Consider the following 17,720-nt stretch of genomic DNA (forward strand, 5'->3'; position numbering starts at 1 on the left):
AAGTTTATCTTTTTTTTTTTCTTTTTTTTTTCTTTCTTTCTTTCTATACAAATGAATTTGACAAAACGCACAAAAGTTATTTTTTTACGACTTTTCTCTTTTTTGTACCTGCTGAACTTTTTGCGATTGCAGAAACTTTTCGAGATCTTGGCTTGGCTTGCTTAATTAATTTATCCTTTTTAAAATCGATCTCATCATCTTCAGTACTCTTGTTTTGATCATCTTCAGGTGGTGGCACATTGTCATCTGCATCAACAACTTCATCAAGATCAGGTTTGTCCTTTTTGGCACTTCCAAATGAAGTTGTACCAGGTGTATATATAGACACAGGATGTGTCGTAGCATTATATTTTCTGGTAAATGAGCTCTTTACAGCCGCTGGTATTTTTTTCAATAGCGGTTCGGTTACATCAGGACCTACCATAAACTCCATTATTGAATCCCAGTCGTCTTTTGAAAGGTAATATCCGTCCATAACATGAATAATATCAGGAATAGCAGTAGATCCTTCGGTTAATAATGGATTCAACAGCGAATTTTTCAAAGTTGGGATATAGTCTAATCTAAACCCATCCTTATCTGTAGAGGTGCTCAACCTGGTATGGTAGTATAATTCCTGAAGCATTCTATAATATTTACCAGTCTTAGAATTTTGGCCTAACCAAGCAGAAAAATTGATTCTACCCGCCATTTGTCCGGAAACTAATGAAGCTGGTAAAATAGTAGAAATAATCGAATGAAATGGTAATAAACTCCATAACTGGGCTGAACTATGTATTTTCTTATCGACTAAATCACCTAAGGACACATCATTAGCAGCTTCTGCAACCGCTTGTAAATGAGTCATGCCATTTTTCAAATTTGTAGGCCTTGTATTTAGATAATTTTCCTGAATCATCAAAGGAGTAAAGTCAATGTCATCAAAATATAATTCCATTTTTTTCCACAATGGAAATCTGGAAGAACCTAGTGGCGTATAAATAGACCCACTAAATAACTGTTGGGTGATATCAAATGGTTTTAAAGCTACATCTTTTTCCCATGATTTGGCGATTTCATTTATATTCTCAGCACCAATCTTTTTAGTGGTTGAAGAAATATTAGATAATAAATTTATAATCTGCCTTATATCACCCCTTGTAGCCTGTACTAGATTATCAATAATGTGTGCATCTATTTCAAATTTTTCTCTAAATGCAATAGTTAATAATCTCGATTTAATACTAGTAGCATCTGGTCTTCGGAATTGCACTTCTAAACAAACTTTATCGAAGGGTCTCATCTTAGGCAATCTTCTTTCATTACAAATTAAAATCATTGGAGTGGCAGTCTTTCTACAAAAAGCTGCTAATTGGCCAACACCACCTCTATCACCACCACTCATACCATCCACTTCATCCATAATAATTACGAATTTGTTTTGGTTCTCTAAATTTTTAGAATCGGCAGGCTTAAAAAACCCTACAACTGAAGTATTATCTAAAGTGTTCTTAACAGTTTCGTTTAACAAAGATTTAGATCTGACATCAGATGCATTTTTTTCTAAAATATCATATCCTAATTCTTTAGCTACTAAATGAGCAGCTGTTGTTTTTCCAATGCCCGGAGGCCCTGATAGCATTGCCGCTCTAAAGGATAAGCCATTATACTTAAACCCATTTTTAGCATTGGTTGGCCATTGTTCTAACCAGGTTTTCAATTTTTGAACACTTGATTTATTTCCACAAATTTCTCCTAGTCTTTTTGGCGCATACTTAACGGTCCATAGTTGCTCATTTGGATCTAAAATCTTAGAATTATTATTATTATTAATGGGGTTACTACCTCCGCCAGAGTTCAAGGAATTGAGTTTAGAATTGGCCCTTTTGAAATTTTCTCGCTCTTCTCTGTCCAATTTTTCTGACTCCTTTTTAACTTCTTCCTCCATTTTTTTCTTCTTCTCCCTAGCTTTTGTAGCCTCTATACTGTCTCCACCTCCTTTTGGCATACCGCTGACTAATTGTTTAAAGCCGTCTTCGTCTATAACTTTTATTTTTAGATCTTTAATTTTTTGGACTTTTGTAGGGCCAGCTTCATTACCCAATACAACTACGGATGTTTTTCTGGAGATTGCCTTTGTAACTTTAGCACCGTATTTTTTGGCTATATTTTCAGCTTCTGGACGAGATAGATTTGGTAAAATACCGGTAAAAACAATTGTTAATCCTAGTAAACATTCTGGTGCACCTTCTGGAAAGTTTGGAGGTTGTTGCATAGAAGTTTCCTTTTCATGCTCCTGATTTAAAAAATCATATTTATGGACATCTTTTACATTAACATTATCCAAATCAACAGAAGGAATATCCATTAACAGTTCATTTACTGATGTATAATTATTCTTTGAAGGAGTTGAAATGCTTTTTTTGTCATTAATAAGTTTAGAGTCTTTTATTTTAGGAGGGGGTGATAAAACCTTACGGGCTTTACCCTTGTCAGAAGATTCTTTTTTTTCACGAAGCAAGGAGTGCGAAGAAGCATTTTTAGTTGGTTTATCTATTTTAGAAGATTCTTTGATCATTATTAAACTATTGTCACTATTTTGCTCTTCATCTGGATCATTCAATATGTCAATTGCTTCTAGAGTATTTTTTTTCTCATTTGAAGGTGTTGATTTATGTTTTTTAGAGGAAACTTTTGATGTTGTTGTCGAGCGTTTTTTATTTCTTGAAGATGGCTCAAGACGGGCACCTCTTTTCTTGCCAAAAAATTCAGATATATCGACCATAAGTTAATGTTGTGCTCTTGGAAAAGGAAATACCATGTAAGTATTTTGTAGTATTTTGGTTTAAAGTATTTGAAGTGGCTAATATATGCATATATTTATATATATATATATATATATATATTTTTAATATAACTTTTCGAAGAGTAATGAAAAAAAGCAATTATATATTTCGAAAAGATAAAAAATAAAAAATTTCTATTTTCTTCTTTTTTTTTTTTCTTTTTTTTTTGTTTAATTAATTATAATTTTAATATGCGGTTGTATAATATAAAATTATGTTAAATATTTCCTTTTTTTCTTTAGAAATGTTCACTGTTATTAAGGACTTTCGGACAAATTGAGTGAAGAAAATTTTTTTATTAAAGTTGATAAGATTTTTTTTACTGTTTGAAATTTTTTTTTTTTTTTTTTTTTTTTTTTTTTTTTTTTCTTTTTTGGCTTTATTACAAAAAATGTAGTAATAAAATAATTAATTCACCAAATTATAATTCCCCAACTAGAAGAAGGCTTACTTTGAGGCAGCTTAATAATTTGTGATTTTTTAAACTATACACAGATTAATTGAAAATAAAATAAAGGTCTTTTTATTATTATTAATATTACTATCGTTAAGACTAACATATACTGGAGGAAAATGGGTAAAAAAAATAACCATAAAAACAACAACAAAAACACAGCCAATGGTAACAACATACAACCCAATAAAACTGTCAACTTCTCTTCTCAAAAAGTGGTAAAACCTGAGGAAAACCATACAAGTACTATAGATCATAATGAAAAGGCAATGGACTCAAAGGAACTTAAAGCCGAAGAGAAAATAGAGGACCATTCTAATTCAGAATCACTTAAACATCAAGATGATACAAAGTCTGATACTAGTGAAATCGTTAAGAGCTCAGAAGATGATAAAGAAAAATTAATAATTACATTGCGTCAAGAGAAACACCAGGTGGAAACCCAATATAACACATTATTAAGTAAACTTTCCTCTATGAAATCGATTTTCAAAGAAATGCAGCAATCAAAACAAGAATTGGGTAATATAAAGGAACAATTGGGTGAATATGAAACACAAAATTTGAAATTAAAAAATAAAGTTAAATCGTTGCAATCTGAAAATGTTCAGCTAACAGAAACTATTAATGCGTTTAGCGAAGAGTTTGAAGATCTAAAAAGACAATTAAAAATCAAGGAACAAGAAATTAAGGCATTAAATATTAAGCTTAAAAATTGTGATAAAGAATTAACCGAAGACAAGGCTTCTTATAAACGAAGAGTTGAGGCTTGGGATCTTATAAAGAAGGATTTAAATGATAGAAATACGGAGCTAAAAATGTTGTTGGACAGTCGTAAACATGATAATGAATTGATTTTGCAAGAAAAAGAGAGTTTAAAACAGCAGCTAAAGGATCTAGCGGAACAACAAGAAAATTACAAAGATGATATTACTGCATTGAAAAAGGAATCTTCTGTATTAAATGATAATTTAACAAAGACTGTCGATGATAAGGAACTTGAAATTTCAAAATTGCACAAAACTGTAGATGAATTAGGAAATCAAATAAAAGAAAAGAATGAAGAAATTTATAAGTTAAATGAATTACTCAATAAAGTAAAAGAAGACGCGGAATTAAAGGTTAAATTTGAAGAGGAATCAAAAGCGCGTTCATTGCAAATTGGAAAATTACGTCAAGAAGCAATTATATTAAATGAACATTTAACAAAAGCCTTAGCCATGTTGAAGAAATCCAGTGATTCAGAAACCGTCGATAAAGAATTAATATCGAATTTATTTATATCATTTGTTTCAATACCAAGAGGTGATCCAAAAAAATTTGAAGTTTTGGAATTGATTGGAAGTTTTTTAAATTGGGATGAGGATCAAAAAATACAATCTGGGCTAATTAATAATCCTAATCTTGCAAAAAAGAATGGTGAAAAAAGTAAGAAGGGATCTAGAACTGAAAATTTCGTTTCAATGTGGACAGAGTTTTTAGAGCGTGAAAGTGGTGAATAGAATATATACCATATTATAAACAGTGATGCGAGGGGTTTTATTTTTATATTTTGTTTCTAAATTGTGTATATTATTAACATTTAGCATTTTATTTTGTTTTGTTTTATACCATTCGACATTTACTCTTTCCATTGAATTTATTTTCTTGAGCATGTTTATGTGTGATTGCCGTATAAAGTCATATTGTTTTGACTGTGTTTGGTTTTTTTTTTTTTTTTTTTTATTTTTTTTTTTTTTTTTCAGAAAAATAAAAATAAAAAAAAAAATAAAAAAAAAAAACAGCGACAAAAACATTTAAGCTATCATTGTTTCTCCCCTTTTCGGACAAGCATATTACTATCATAATATACTGCTTTTATTGGTAGCAATCGAGTAAAAAGAAACATTAAAGTAGCAATAACATTATCATGTATTCTATTGTGACTAGAAGAAATACTTTATTTTTGGCTAACCGTATTAATTTACAAATTGTAAGATTAGAAACTACAGCGGCATATGTAGGTGCGTTAGCTAATTTAAAGAAAGATTTAAAAACAGCAATGTTGGCCAAAGATAATATTCGTAAAACAACTATTAGAAATTTATTATCTAGTATCAAAAATAAAGAAATTGATTCAAAAAAAAAAGATTTCGATGAATTTATGCTATCTGATTTGTTTTCTAAATTGATTTCTCAAAGAAAGGATTCTATTGCTGAATTTATTAAGAATGATAGAAAAGAATTAGTAGCCAAGGAAGAGCAAGAAATGGACATTATTAAAGAGTATTTAACTGCGTTGCCAATTTCTTCTCCAAAGGAAGTCGAAAATAAAGTTAGACAAGTATTACTTAGAATTAAAGAATCTGAAGGTGATAATACCGTTCAATTGAAACAAATATTTGGGAAACTTGATTGTAAAAACTTGGCAGTGGAATGGAAAACTTCTCAAGCTACTATCAAAAGCGCTATTTCTAAGTTATATAAAGAAATTTTCTGAAAGATGGTAAAAAATTTTTTTTTTTTTTTTTTTGTAAATATTTAATTATCACTTTATCAACTTGTAAATAGATGAATATATACATTAAACTTCCTATTGAATTTAAATTATTACATATATTTGGTTTCAATGATATAAACCTTTAGTAAAGTATTGATTTTTCACTATTCTTGATTACATTTTACAAATGTATTAATAAGTTGGCAGTATTTGAAATATTATGTTTAGCTAAAAAAGAAAATGGCAATGTTAAAGTAAGTATTGGTTTTTGAGTAAATTGCAAAAGATACTTGATGTTTTTGTTTTATAATTCACTGTTTGCAAGCCAATAGTTAAGATTTAAAGTTTACTTTGGCTATTTTTTTTTTTTTTTTAATAACAATACTGTTTTGTGATATGGACACAAAAGCTTATTACAAAGAGGTCAAAAAAAAGAAAACAATAAAAAATATACATGTATTCCAATTACTCAGTATTATTACGATAATAAATTTTGAATTTGAGTCACCCTTGGGCAAATTAAATAATAATGGTTTTCTTTATTTTTATCTTCATTATTCTTTTTCTGTTATCTTTACTTGTAATAGCAAAAAATTACCGATAATAAAAAAAAAAAAAAATTGGATAGTCAAATTAAAAGTCTAGAAGATAAAAGGAAAACAAAAGAATGATGAAAGTTATTAGCTGTATCACATTGCCAATTAACAGGTTTTATTTTATAAAACTCCTAATTTCTATAACGTACATGATTAAAGTTATTGCAAATTCAGTTTATGATAATAATGAAATACAACAACTTGATATAGTCGATCTAGAAGCTTCTGTTTCAAACAAAAATCCTTATTATTTAGCAGAAAATGCGGGTTTATACACTGACATTAATAACAGTACGCCATTATTACAAGAACAAGGCGATGCTACATTTTTGGATGCGTTACCGACGATAGAAGAAGGTAGTATTACCGAAAATGAGATGAATAGGCTAGTAAACAATGATATGAATGACAATGAAAACATTAATAGTAACACGCAAAAATTTGGAAGTCCCTCTTATGAAATATCAAAGGACATTGAATTGGTGAAAATTCAAAATAAAGCTTTATTTGATAACCTTGAAAGAATGCTAAGGAAGGTAATTGAAGAGGAATTAAATAAAGTTAAAAGTAATGAAGGTAGATTTAATGACAATTCTGAACAAATAACTAAACAAGATAAGGAAAATGTTGAGAATGCTGATGATTGGGTCGAAGATGATATTAATGATTCTTTAATTAATCGTAATACAATTGACCCTTTTGAACTAGTTTCTGCACAAACATTAAAAACTGAAGAAGAGTTAGAAGAAGCTTATGGTGCTTTCATTCCACCTTTGACCGCTATTGAACCAGAAACAAGTTTTCAAGATTTAAATGAAAATAGTGATATTATATCTGATAACAATGAAATTGATCAGCAACAACCAAATGTTGAGGAGCCTTTTGACAATAATAATGATAAAAGTGAACAGAATGAGGAACAAAAACCAAAAATGTCGCAAACTGAAGTGCCTGCTCTTCAACCAACTAATACAAATGTTGGGCCAGTGGTACCCAGTAAAAAAAAAGAGGCTAACAAGAAAAATGAAACGGAAGATTTACCCATTGCGGAATCAGATCAGGAGCCAAATTATTTAACTACGCCGCAAACTAATATTAGTGGAAATAATAATGAAACTAATAAAAATTTTAATGACTTAATTAGAAAACCTCAGTGGAAAATACAAAAGGGCAAGCAAGTATTGGATGATGATTCTGAGATCAATAGATATAAAAGGGTTATTCATACTGACCCAGCATTATCTCGGCAAAATATATTAATATCGAAAAAATATAACACTAGTAATTCAACTGCTGACTTTTATATCAGTGAGCAAGATGTCTCTATTGGATATAAAATTCGGCCAACATTAATGAAGTCAAACGTTGTTAAAATAATTGGATTGTTCGTACTAGTTGGCCTAATATTAGTGTAATATTCATATATATATATATATATATACAACAAAATTTGAGACAATTATTATTGTTATTTATCGTTAGCTTAGAATTTATTGATTTATTCTTGAATTGTCCAAAAAGAAAAGCTAACAAATAAAGAGTTCCATCTATCCTACAATTCCGGATTGTCCGACCTTGTACAAAACTTGAAAAGGCGATGCGAAAAGTTTTTCTTTTTTTTTGTTTTTTTTTTGTTTTTTTTTTTTTTTGTTTTTTTTTGTATTTTTTTTAAGTAAAAATGCAAATATTTCCAACAAGTAAAAACCTGTTTTCCGTTCCTTGTTGTTGAATCTAAAATACTCTAATACAAATTTCTTTCCTTTTTTTCCTTTTTTCTTTTTTTTTAAATTATATATAGTTAAACTCAAAATAATGAGTGAAAAACAAAAAGAAACAAAACAAAAAAAAAAAAAGGAAATTCAAGTATATAGAACTGAAAAACAAGAAACATGGTTGAATACGTAAAAAGAATTGTTAGAGTCAAAACGCATCAAGAAATTATACCTGATGAACCATATGTCCAAGGTTTCCCCGTTCACAAATGGTCAATTGAAGTTTGTCTGCTAGATTCAGATGGAAATGAGATACCTGCTAATATTTTTGACAAAGTCGTATATCATTTACACCCAACGTTTGCTAGTCCAAATAGAACCTTTAAGAAACCACCATTTAAAATTGAAGAACAAGGCTGGGGTGGATTTGAAATGTCTATTTCCGGGTTTTTGTTGGAGAAAGGTGGTGAAAGAAAAATGAAACATGATTTACATTTTGCTGAAAATAACTATTCTGTAGAACATACTATCCAAGTTCCTATTAATAAACCAAAATTAGCTCAAGCTCTTCTTGAAAGTGGTCCAGTTCCAGGTTATACATCAGATGGGCAGCATATAACAGGCATTAGTAATACTGAAGCAACAACAAGTATTCCAAATGCCGCTACTAATAACACCACGGCTAGTGCTGATGCAGATCCGGATACCGCCAATGTAAATACCACAAGTGCCACGACAACTGCGGCTGTAGCACCAGGCACTCCTAAGACATCGTTAGATGCCACCATAACTAACCCAACCAGTAATGGCACCGATGCTAAACGAAAATCTGGCTCTCCTGATGGGAAAGTGACAAAAAAATCCAAACTTTCTCATAATATGAAGGGTTCAGTGGATCTAGATAAATTGGCTTTAGGTTTAACTAAACTAAATGAAGATGATTTAGTTGGTGTTGTGCAAATGATTACTGATAATCGTACTTCAGAGATGAATATTAAGAATAATGTGGAGGAAGGTGAGTTCATAATGGATTTATTCAGTTTACCAGAGACTTTGTTAAAAAGTTTATGGGAATATGTTAGAAAGAATTTAGAGCAATAGTGTATATACTAGTTTGCATCTTTATATGCTCTTTCCTACTTTTGTGCTTTATGTTTATGGTGTGTATTGTATAAATTTTTTTAATTATAAACTCCTATGTAATAACACTTGATATGAGATAGGTGCTAGGTTTTTTTTTTTTTTTTTTTTTTTTTTCTCTTCTTTCTTTCTCTTCCCCCTTTTCTTTCTCAGATTTTAGATCTTCAAACTTTTAAAAAAAAAAAATTTTGACAGTATTTCAGGTAAATTGATGAAGCTTGAACTTCATTATTCAGATCTACAATGCTTTCAAAATTGGATGGAAAACTACTTTAATGGTTAATTGACAAATCAAAAACGTGATATGTAAACACAAATTATTACATACAGCTATTTAGAAAACAAAATCAACAATAAAGAAAAATTATATAAAAGAAAATACAGAAAATAACCAAGGGCACTGCCTTTTTAGACTAATCATAATCAGGTGTCCATAAGTTTACGGTGTTATCCCAAGATCCTGTACAGACACCATACCCATCTGGACTAGTTTTAACTTTTGTAATCCTATTCTTATGGCCTTCCAATTTTCCAACAATTTCATTTTTTAATAGGTCCCAGATCACACAACCATATTCTGAATAACAACTATACATTAATCTACCAGAATGACTAAAGTCTATAGAAATAACACCTTCAGTATCAAAGTTAGCAGTATTTGCACTTTCATAATCACTAATTATTGGTGAATTCGCAGAATAGTTAGAAAACCTTGATATTGTCGAAGGTTTATATTCCCCAATGGAATTATCATGATTACGATAATCAAAGCTTTTTGGTATGTAGTTATTATTAAGTTGTTGTTGCTGTTTTAAAGAATATTCTGATATTTTGCAATCAGCTCTAAAATCAAACAATCTGATTAATCCATCATCACTACCACTAGCTATAGAATTACTGTCTACAAAATGCTTTAACGAACTTATGTCACTATCACTAGCAAAGAATTTTTGAATAGAGTTACTGGTATACGGTTGTCTAACATCCCATAGTAAAATATAGCCATCGCTTCCAGCACTGGCAAAAACACGTGGATCAGAACTAGAAGGATCTACCGACAATGATAAAACATCTCCCAAATGCTCCGAAAATTCACCAATTCGTTTACCCTTAGGTATATCCCATAAACAGCATGTCATATCACCGCTCGCTGTAATTATTTGAGAATTGTTTAAAAACTCAATTTCTGAAATATAACAACTATGACCTTTAAAAATTGAAATAATTTTTTGTTGAATAGTATCCTTTTCATTTAATCTATACACGGTACAATTGTTATTTAAACCAGCGCTTGCTACTAGGTTATTTTGAGGAGAAATTGCACCAGCCAACACCCACTGATTGTTTAATATAACGGCATTTTGTTTTAAACCAGTTGCTGGATCCCAAATAATCATAAATCCATCCTGTGAAACTGTTAATATATGTTTAGAATCTTTACTCCACTTAACATCAGCAATTTTATTTGTATGCCCATTCAATGTACGTACTTTCTTTAAATTTACACCATATGAAAAAAATCTATTCTTATTATTATAATTTCTGGTAATAACAGATGACTCTATGGTATTCCTACCGGTTAGGCTATCTATGTTGTGTGCCATACTAAATAAATCTGCATCGTTATTCTTCTTAGTTAACCTTTCCAAGTGAGAATAAAGTTGCTTTGTTTCCTCTTTGGCCTGATCTAGTCGAAGTTGAAGATGAGTATTATTACTAGCATTTGCCATTATCGCTGTTTTTTTATTGGTAGGTAATGCTGCTTACAATATTAAAACTACTAATAAGATGCTTTCTTATAAGCCTAAAAGGGGGAAGTTTGTAATGTTATATTAAAATGTGACTTATAACAGCATGCTTATTTAATAATATTGAAAGCAATATAATTTGATTATTTAAAATAATAACATAAAAGTAAAGGTCCTCCATCAATTTAAAAAAAAAAAAAAAAATTATATATATATATATACATAAATTAAAGAATGAGCAAAATATTTAATTATTAATTCTGTGTATATAAAGTTCATTTTATCTATTTTTTTTTTTTGATTTTTAAATTATTTTTAAATTGATTTTTTTTATTATTATAAAATGGTTAAATGTCTACCTCAAAACATGAATCTAAATTGTTTTTTTTTTCCACACTGACGCATAATTTATTTAATTCTTTTTTCTTTTTTTGCCATAGAAACAAAAAAAAAAAAAAAAAAAAAAAAAAAAAAAAAAAAAGCATAATACCACAGTGGAAAATTTATAATAGCACTTTACCACAATTATGAGTGCAAATACAACAACAACAAGAACGATGACAAAAAACCGACTAATCTTCTTATTTAGTTATTCCGTAATATTAATTAGCTTAGTAAGGAATACCGTCAAATTCAACATTTTTTTTCGATTTATTTTTATAATAATTCTGGCTCAATGTTATTGGAGTCAGTTTTCTTCTCTGAAATCAAAGTTTCAGGAGGCTGTGTTGGTAAAAATTCAGTAATCTGTTGTTTTTTTTCTATACCTACAGGTGTTTTTTCTTGGAACCTTATCTGTTCCTCTTCCAATGGTTTTTCTAGATTTGGTTGCAAACTAATATCTTCTTTTTCCTGCACTTCATAATTCATTTTAGTGTTATCACCATCAGAATCAGCACGATCTTTCTCATCAGTATTAAGGTTACTTTCAACCTTTTTCTCGGGTTCTTTAATTAAAAATGGGATAACCCCCAATTTATGCAATCTCTGCGCATTTTCCCAATCTTTTTCATTAATTTCAAACTTGGTCAAATCCATTCTGATAGTGGTTTTTTGGATTCTTTTTGGAGTTTTATTTGTAAAAGCATCAGTCTTTTTGACATTCGATTGTTTCTTGTTCTTTTGCTTTTGTCTTTCGGTTCTTTCTAACCCACCGGTGACTGTTTTTAAATAAGATGGAACTGGCAATGACGTTTTTAAAAAAAACATTTTCCAATTCCTTGCTTTATCTTTTAATTGAACTTGTGATCTATTTTTCAATTGCTCAGATATTTTCCCACCAGCACCATATAAATCGAGTATCTTGGACCAAGAAGGACCGCACACTTTTAAAGCCGCTAATAATGCGTCTTCCTCTTCACTGGTCCATAATCTTTTTTGTTTTGTTTTTGGAATAAGCTCATAATTATTTGAGGGTTCTTTCCTTTTCCTACCCCTTTTGCGTTTGGATGCAGATTGTTCTTGGTTTTGTTCATCTTGATCATTATCCTCAACAACAGCTGTTATAGCTCTTTTAGATGTGTTTGGATTTAAGACCCCTAAGTATCCATTAGTATTACTATCATTATTCGTGGTCTGAGTGATATTATCAAGTTCACTGGTGGGCAATAAAATGCTGTTATTTATACCACCGATGTTTTTTATATCAGTAAGATTATTAATATTAGTATTTTCACTGCCATTCTCATTGCTTCTATTATCATTTTCATTACTGGTATTACTACAATTGCCTTCAATATCCACTAGCAATATATACTTCAATTCCTTGGTAATAAATTTTAACATTCCTCTTGAAAAGTCTGTCCATTCGTATTCTGAAGATAAACTTTTAAAAGTATCAAAACTAATTAAATGATCCTTACGATTCCCACATTTAGTCATAAATTCTCTTTCTCCTGGTGATAAATTAGCATATTTGCCATTTTTTCTACTTAACAAATCTTTTTTTATTTCATCCAAGTTAAAAATCTCATTCAGTTGTCGCAACCGTAATTCTTTGCTTATAATTTCAGACGAAATATTTGTTTCTTCATTAGGTGTTTTGGTAGCATCTGCATTAGATAGCATTGAAAGTTCATGTTCAATAGATGATATATAAGCTTGTGTTTTAAGATCTAAAAATATAACTCCCTGTGATTTTAATAACTTGGTTCCTAGATTACCCAGACTGGCAACATTTTCCTCACCATTTGTGATGCTATTGGAAAGTAAAGTATTGTTGTTATCACATTCCTCTTCATCTTTGTAATCATCATCGTTCCTATCATTATTCTTATTATTTCCACCACTTTGGTTTTGCTTTTTATTTCCATCTATGGTGTAAAAACTAGTTTTCAATACGCTTGACCCATTTAAAACATCTAAGAAATATCGATTGATCAATTTAAAACCGTAAGGATAAAAACCTAAAAATGATAATATATAAATAGTCATATTGGTCTTATGTAGAGCCACCAATAATTTTTTCTTTAATTCTAAAGTTATCAACGCAGAATTGTTTTTCTGCGTAGTGCCGTTGCTCTTATCAGTTATGGATAATTGTTTAGCAAATCTTATAAATGTTTGAGAGTTTAAAAATAGTGTTTTCTTATCCACATCAGTATCCCAAATACCAGGTATTATATCTTCTAGGGTAATGAATGGTGACTCATGATCAGGTTTGCCATATATTTTTAATACAGACTGGAAGATATTTAATAGTATATCAAATGTTTTCACGTTTGTGTGATTCACGTTTGTCTGGTCGTTAACGTCTGAAAATAATAAATCTAAGACTGTTTCAGGGTTATTATTTAAGAAAACCCCAAGAATTTGAGAGGATAGATTGTTCAATAAAACATAGGAATTAAAGGTTAAGTGGGTCTTTAAGGGTAACTTTTCAAAAAATCCCGAATATTCTTTAGTGGCAGAAGAGTACTCATTATTTATTGGCTCTGTATTTTCTATTGGCGTGTTATTTGCCTCTGTATCACTGTTTACAATTGTACTTACGGTTTTAGTTAAACTTTCTTGTATGGGTATAATTTCGGTGTCAGAGGATGTTTGTCTGTCTTCCCCATCCGTCACAATGTTGGCCATTTTGTTATCAACACCCTTCCCGCTATTTAGATCTCCGTTGATGCCATCATTTTGTGTTGTGCCAGTTGTAGTTTTCTTGGGTACCAAAGATGAAGTATCTTCAGCAGTTATGTTCGTGTTTGTAGTAGCAGTAGTAGCAATATCACTACTAGAATCAATACTGGGATCTATTTCCATTTTACCTGTCATAATTTAAGCGTATGTTTATCTGCAAATCTCTGTTGAGGAAATATTATATCGTTGCTGAGTAATATTTTTTTTTTTTTATATATAGTCTGTAGCACACAGTTACCACTTTAATAGTTCTTTTTACACCGAAGAAAATATAAGTGAAACAAACGGCAGATGTTTAAAGAGCTTAAAGGATTCAACATATTAATTATTTAGTAATAAAGAAAAAGGAAAAAAAAAAAAAAAAAAAAAAAAAAAAACTCTGTCATTGAAGTGTAAACCATAATTTTTCTTGATACAGTAAATAGAAAATTAAGGTTAAAGAATTGATTTTTGCTTTTTGCTTTTTAATATTTTTTTTTTTTAAATTATTTTTTTTTTTTTTTTTATAATCCTCACACCCTCTTTTAGGGCGTTGCTACTTTCTTTTCTTATAATCTCCCCCCTGCTTATCCTTACTCACTACATATCATTTTACGTACAAAATGATTTACTAAGAAAGTTAAATTGGATACGAATGACAGTATTAATATTAAATACAACTTTGTTCAATTTATTTATGGTCTTTGAGTTAAAACATGAAGAGCGTTTAACTTTGCTTAAAATAATTAATCTTTGTAAGGGACCAGTAGTTTGAAACTTTTACTTGAAAATAACAAAAAAAAAAAAAAAAAAAGGATCATTTAAACTTCTACCTTCCCATTCTGAAAAATTCGCTAAAGTTTATTATGATTGCTTCAGATAAAACAGGAAAAAAAAGTAATTACTAATTTACGGGGAAAGTACTTTTTTTTTTTTTTTTTTTTTTTACTAATTTAGTTAGCTTAAGTGTTCTGAAAAATTCCAAATGTGAAAATTTCAGCACGCGGTTTATTAATACGACAAAAAAAAAAAAAAAAAAAAAAAAAACTATGGCTATTTTTCGTCTCAACAAAAAAAATAAAAACAAACGCGAAAATTGACGAAATCGAATAATGAGAGGGAAGATGTCAGTGTCACTTTATGACGAATTATTAAGTTTCCCAAAAAAAGAAAAAGTTAATTTTATTCCTACACTGTTCCTTTATTTTTTTAACCAAAGGTAGAAGGTCCCTAAAAGTTATGGTACTTCTGGTAAATTTATTCACTGAAAGTCGGATAAGGTAATATAGTAATGTGGAGATATGTATTTAAAAGAAAAAAGAAAAAAAAAAAAAAAAAAAATTATAAAAATGATATTAATAAATTATACAGTCAATAAAAAAATAATACCCAAGAAAAAAATTATAAAAATAAAATTTAAACCATAATCAAAAGAAAAAAAAAAAATTATAATTCGAAAAATTAAGACAGAGAACAGTATTAGAAAGATACAACTAAAACACAAAAAAATAAAAATGAACCCTAAAAAAAAAAAAAAAAAAAAAAAAAAAACTTCATGGTATTACCAAATTATTTCTTTTTTTTTTTTTTTACCTTTTAATAAATTTGTTTGCCATTAACTCTCTTTTTCTTTCTTTGAACTGTATTTCTCTCCCCTCCTCTTTTTTTTTTTTTTCAATTCACTTTTTTTTTAATGACTTTCTTGCTAGAAATATTAGATTTCGTTTTATTTAATTTAACTGGACCAGATGCACCCTTTGGTTGAACAAACAGGCCTTGTTCGACACCTTTTTTAATGGCATTATTAAAGTGATGATCAAAAGAAGCAGCAGAGGCGGTTTCTGGAAACTTTCCTTTAACATATTTTTTAATAGCTTGTCTTGATGAGCCTTGGCGTTCCTTCAAAGTTGAGATAGCTTCAGAAACCATTTCCTTATAAGTTAATTTATCATCAGTCTTTTTCTCAGTATTGGTTGTGGGGGTAACTTTCTTCTTTGATGCTTCAGTAACAGGTTTTTTAGATGTACTAGTAGTAGATGTAGAAGTAGATGTATTAGTAGCAGATATAGCCTTCTTAACTGGCTTCTTAGTTTCAGTTTTTTTAGCAGTAACTGGTTGCTTTTTGATCTCAGTAATTTTGTTAGCGGTTGGCTTCTTTTTACTTTCGGTTTTTTTAGAAACAGACTTCTTTTTTGGTTCAATAGCCTTTTTGGATAGCTTTAGTGGGCCAGAAGCACCTTTTGGTTGAGTGAAAGAGCCGTTATCAACACCCTTTTTAATGGCTTGATTAATATAATGATCAGCACTGGTTGGGTATTTGGCAGCGATATATTTTTTAATAGCCTGACGGGAAGCAGCCCCTTTAGCAGATTCAGCCAGAATAGCTTCTTTAATCATAGTCTGGTAAGATGGACCAGAGCTTTTCTTAGAACTTGGGCCTTTTGGAGCAACAACCTTAGCAGGTTCAGTTAATGTACTTTCAGAGATATTTTGGGACATGGTTTTTTTTCCCCTTTTTTTTTTTTTTTTTTTTTTTTTGGCTTTATCTTATTGTTTAAGGATAAACTTATTTGTTGTTTCCTTATATTTGAAATTAGGTTCACAAAAAAAAGTTGAAGGGAAAGAAAAAAAAAAAAAAAAAAAAAAGGGAAAAAAAAAAGAAAGGCGGAAGTAATAGACTAGGAATACAAAGTAAGTAATATGAAATTAAAGGCCAACGGGTAAGACAAAGCAAATTAAGGAAATAAAGATATAAGTATTAGAGTAGAATAGAAGGTATCTAAGTGAACAAGTAAAAGATGCAGAAGAGTAAAAATAAAATAAAATAAACAGAAAGGGAAACAATTTGTCGTCTTTTTTGGTTTAAACAGACTGTACTTTGCTGCTTTATATATAATTTCCTTTTTTATTTTTTATCAGTTTATTTTTCTTTTTTTTATTTTTATTTTTATTTTTATTTTTATTTTTATTTTCGTCAATATTAAAATATTTATCTATTTTTCCTTTGGCTATGATTTTCGTGTGTGTGTGTGTGTGTGTACGTTTTCGTCTTTTTATTGAAAATAATATTGTACATTATTTTTATTGGTCTTTCTCTTCGTTTTTATTTTTTATTTTCTTTATTTGTTTATTAGTGACGAGTAGCAGTCATTAAATGGAATTTAAATTGCAAGCAGAAAAAAAAAAAAATAAATAAATAAAATTAAATTAAATTAAATTAAACTGATAAAAAAATTATAACTAGATAATAAAAATATTTTATTTTATTTTTTTTCTTTCTTTCTTTTTCAAACAAGTAGTTTTTATTACTATTATTTTTACAAATAAAATTCTAACAAAGTTATTAACTAAAATGGAATTGTATCTTCTTTATAACTATTCTTTACTTATCCTTCGGACTTCGGGTATTCAGTCATATACTGACACCCCATATTAAATAAGGTGGCTATAAACAAAGACCTAAGGAAAAAAAAAAAAAAAAAAAAACATTTTGTCAATTATACAATTCACAAAACCATAACATTTGTAAAATTGATCTTTATTTTCCTTTTTTTTTTTTTTTTTTCATTCCTGTCATAAAAAAGAAAAAAAAACATACACACACCCATATACCTATATATAATCTTCATTAATATTTCCCACAAATTCAAACAAG

General features: G+C 29.2%; 8 protein-coding genes across 8 annotated transcripts; 4 read left to right on the forward strand and 4 right to left on the reverse strand.

The window, feature by feature from the left end:
* Nucleotides 1-76: 76 nt before the first annotated feature.
* Nucleotides 77-2,764, reverse strand: RFC1 (replication factor C subunit 1; the record flags this gene model as incomplete). The annotated part of the gene is made up of 1 exon (XM_046080744.1): nucleotides 77-2,764. One exon carries the CDS (start codon nucleotides 2,762-2,764, stop codon nucleotides 77-79), a length of 2,688 nt encoding a protein of 895 aa, XP_045936207.1.
* Nucleotides 2,765-3,398: 634 nt separating this feature from the next.
* RUD3 (Rud3p) lies at nucleotides 3,399-4,781 on the forward strand (the record flags this gene model as incomplete). The annotated part of the gene is made up of 1 exon (XM_046081557.1): nucleotides 3,399-4,781. The coding sequence occupies one exon, from the start codon at nucleotides 3,399-3,401 to the stop codon at nucleotides 4,779-4,781; it is 1,383 nt and encodes a 460-aa protein (XP_045936208.1).
* A 407-nt stretch (nucleotides 4,782-5,188) lies between these two features.
* AIM41 (Aim41p) lies at nucleotides 5,189-5,758 on the forward strand (the record flags this gene model as incomplete). The annotated part of the gene is made up of 1 exon (XM_046080743.1): nucleotides 5,189-5,758. The coding sequence occupies one exon, from the start codon at nucleotides 5,189-5,191 to the stop codon at nucleotides 5,756-5,758; it is 570 nt and encodes a 189-aa protein (XP_045936209.1).
* Nucleotides 5,759-6,503: 745 nt separating this feature from the next.
* Nucleotides 6,504-7,769, forward strand: SCDLUD_002100 (uncharacterized protein; the record flags this gene model as incomplete). Its single annotated transcript, XM_046076872.1, has 1 exon — nucleotides 6,504-7,769. The coding sequence occupies one exon, from the start codon at nucleotides 6,504-6,506 to the stop codon at nucleotides 7,767-7,769; it is 1,266 nt and encodes a 421-aa protein (XP_045936210.1).
* A 474-nt stretch (nucleotides 7,770-8,243) lies between these two features.
* On the forward strand, nucleotides 8,244-9,167 carry SCDLUD_002101 (transcription initiation factor TFIID subunit 14 family protein; the record flags this gene model as incomplete). Its single annotated transcript, XM_046080742.1, has 1 exon — nucleotides 8,244-9,167. The coding sequence occupies one exon, from the start codon at nucleotides 8,244-8,246 to the stop codon at nucleotides 9,165-9,167; it is 924 nt and encodes a 307-aa protein (XP_045936211.1).
* Nucleotides 9,168-9,619: 452 nt separating this feature from the next.
* Nucleotides 9,620-10,936, reverse strand: STE4 (G protein subunit beta; the record flags this gene model as incomplete). Its single annotated transcript, XM_046080741.1, has 1 exon — nucleotides 9,620-10,936. The coding sequence occupies one exon, from the start codon at nucleotides 10,934-10,936 to the stop codon at nucleotides 9,620-9,622; it is 1,317 nt and encodes a 438-aa protein (XP_045936212.1).
* A 365-nt stretch (nucleotides 10,937-11,301) lies between these two features.
* TBF1 (Tbf1p) lies at nucleotides 11,302-14,221 on the reverse strand (the record flags this gene model as incomplete). Its single annotated transcript, XM_046080740.1, has 2 exons — nucleotides 11,302-11,373; nucleotides 11,801-14,221. The coding sequence occupies 2 exons, from the start codon at nucleotides 14,219-14,221 to the stop codon at nucleotides 11,302-11,304; spliced, it is 2,493 nt and encodes an 830-aa protein (XP_045936213.1).
* A 1,518-nt stretch (nucleotides 14,222-15,739) lies between these two features.
* Nucleotides 15,740-16,564, reverse strand: HHO1 (histone H1; the record flags this gene model as incomplete). Its single annotated transcript, XM_046080739.1, has 1 exon — nucleotides 15,740-16,564. One exon carries the CDS (start codon nucleotides 16,562-16,564, stop codon nucleotides 15,740-15,742), a length of 825 nt encoding a protein of 274 aa, XP_045936214.1.
* Between the last annotated feature and the right edge of the window lie 1,156 nt (nucleotides 16,565-17,720).

Source organism: Saccharomycodes ludwigii, chromosome II (assembly GCF_020623625.1).
Source record: "Saccharomycodes ludwigii strain NBRC 1722 chromosome II, whole genome shotgun sequence".
In the NCBI taxonomy this organism is placed as follows: Eukaryota; Fungi; Ascomycota; class Saccharomycetes; order Saccharomycodales; family Saccharomycodaceae; genus Saccharomycodes; species Saccharomycodes ludwigii.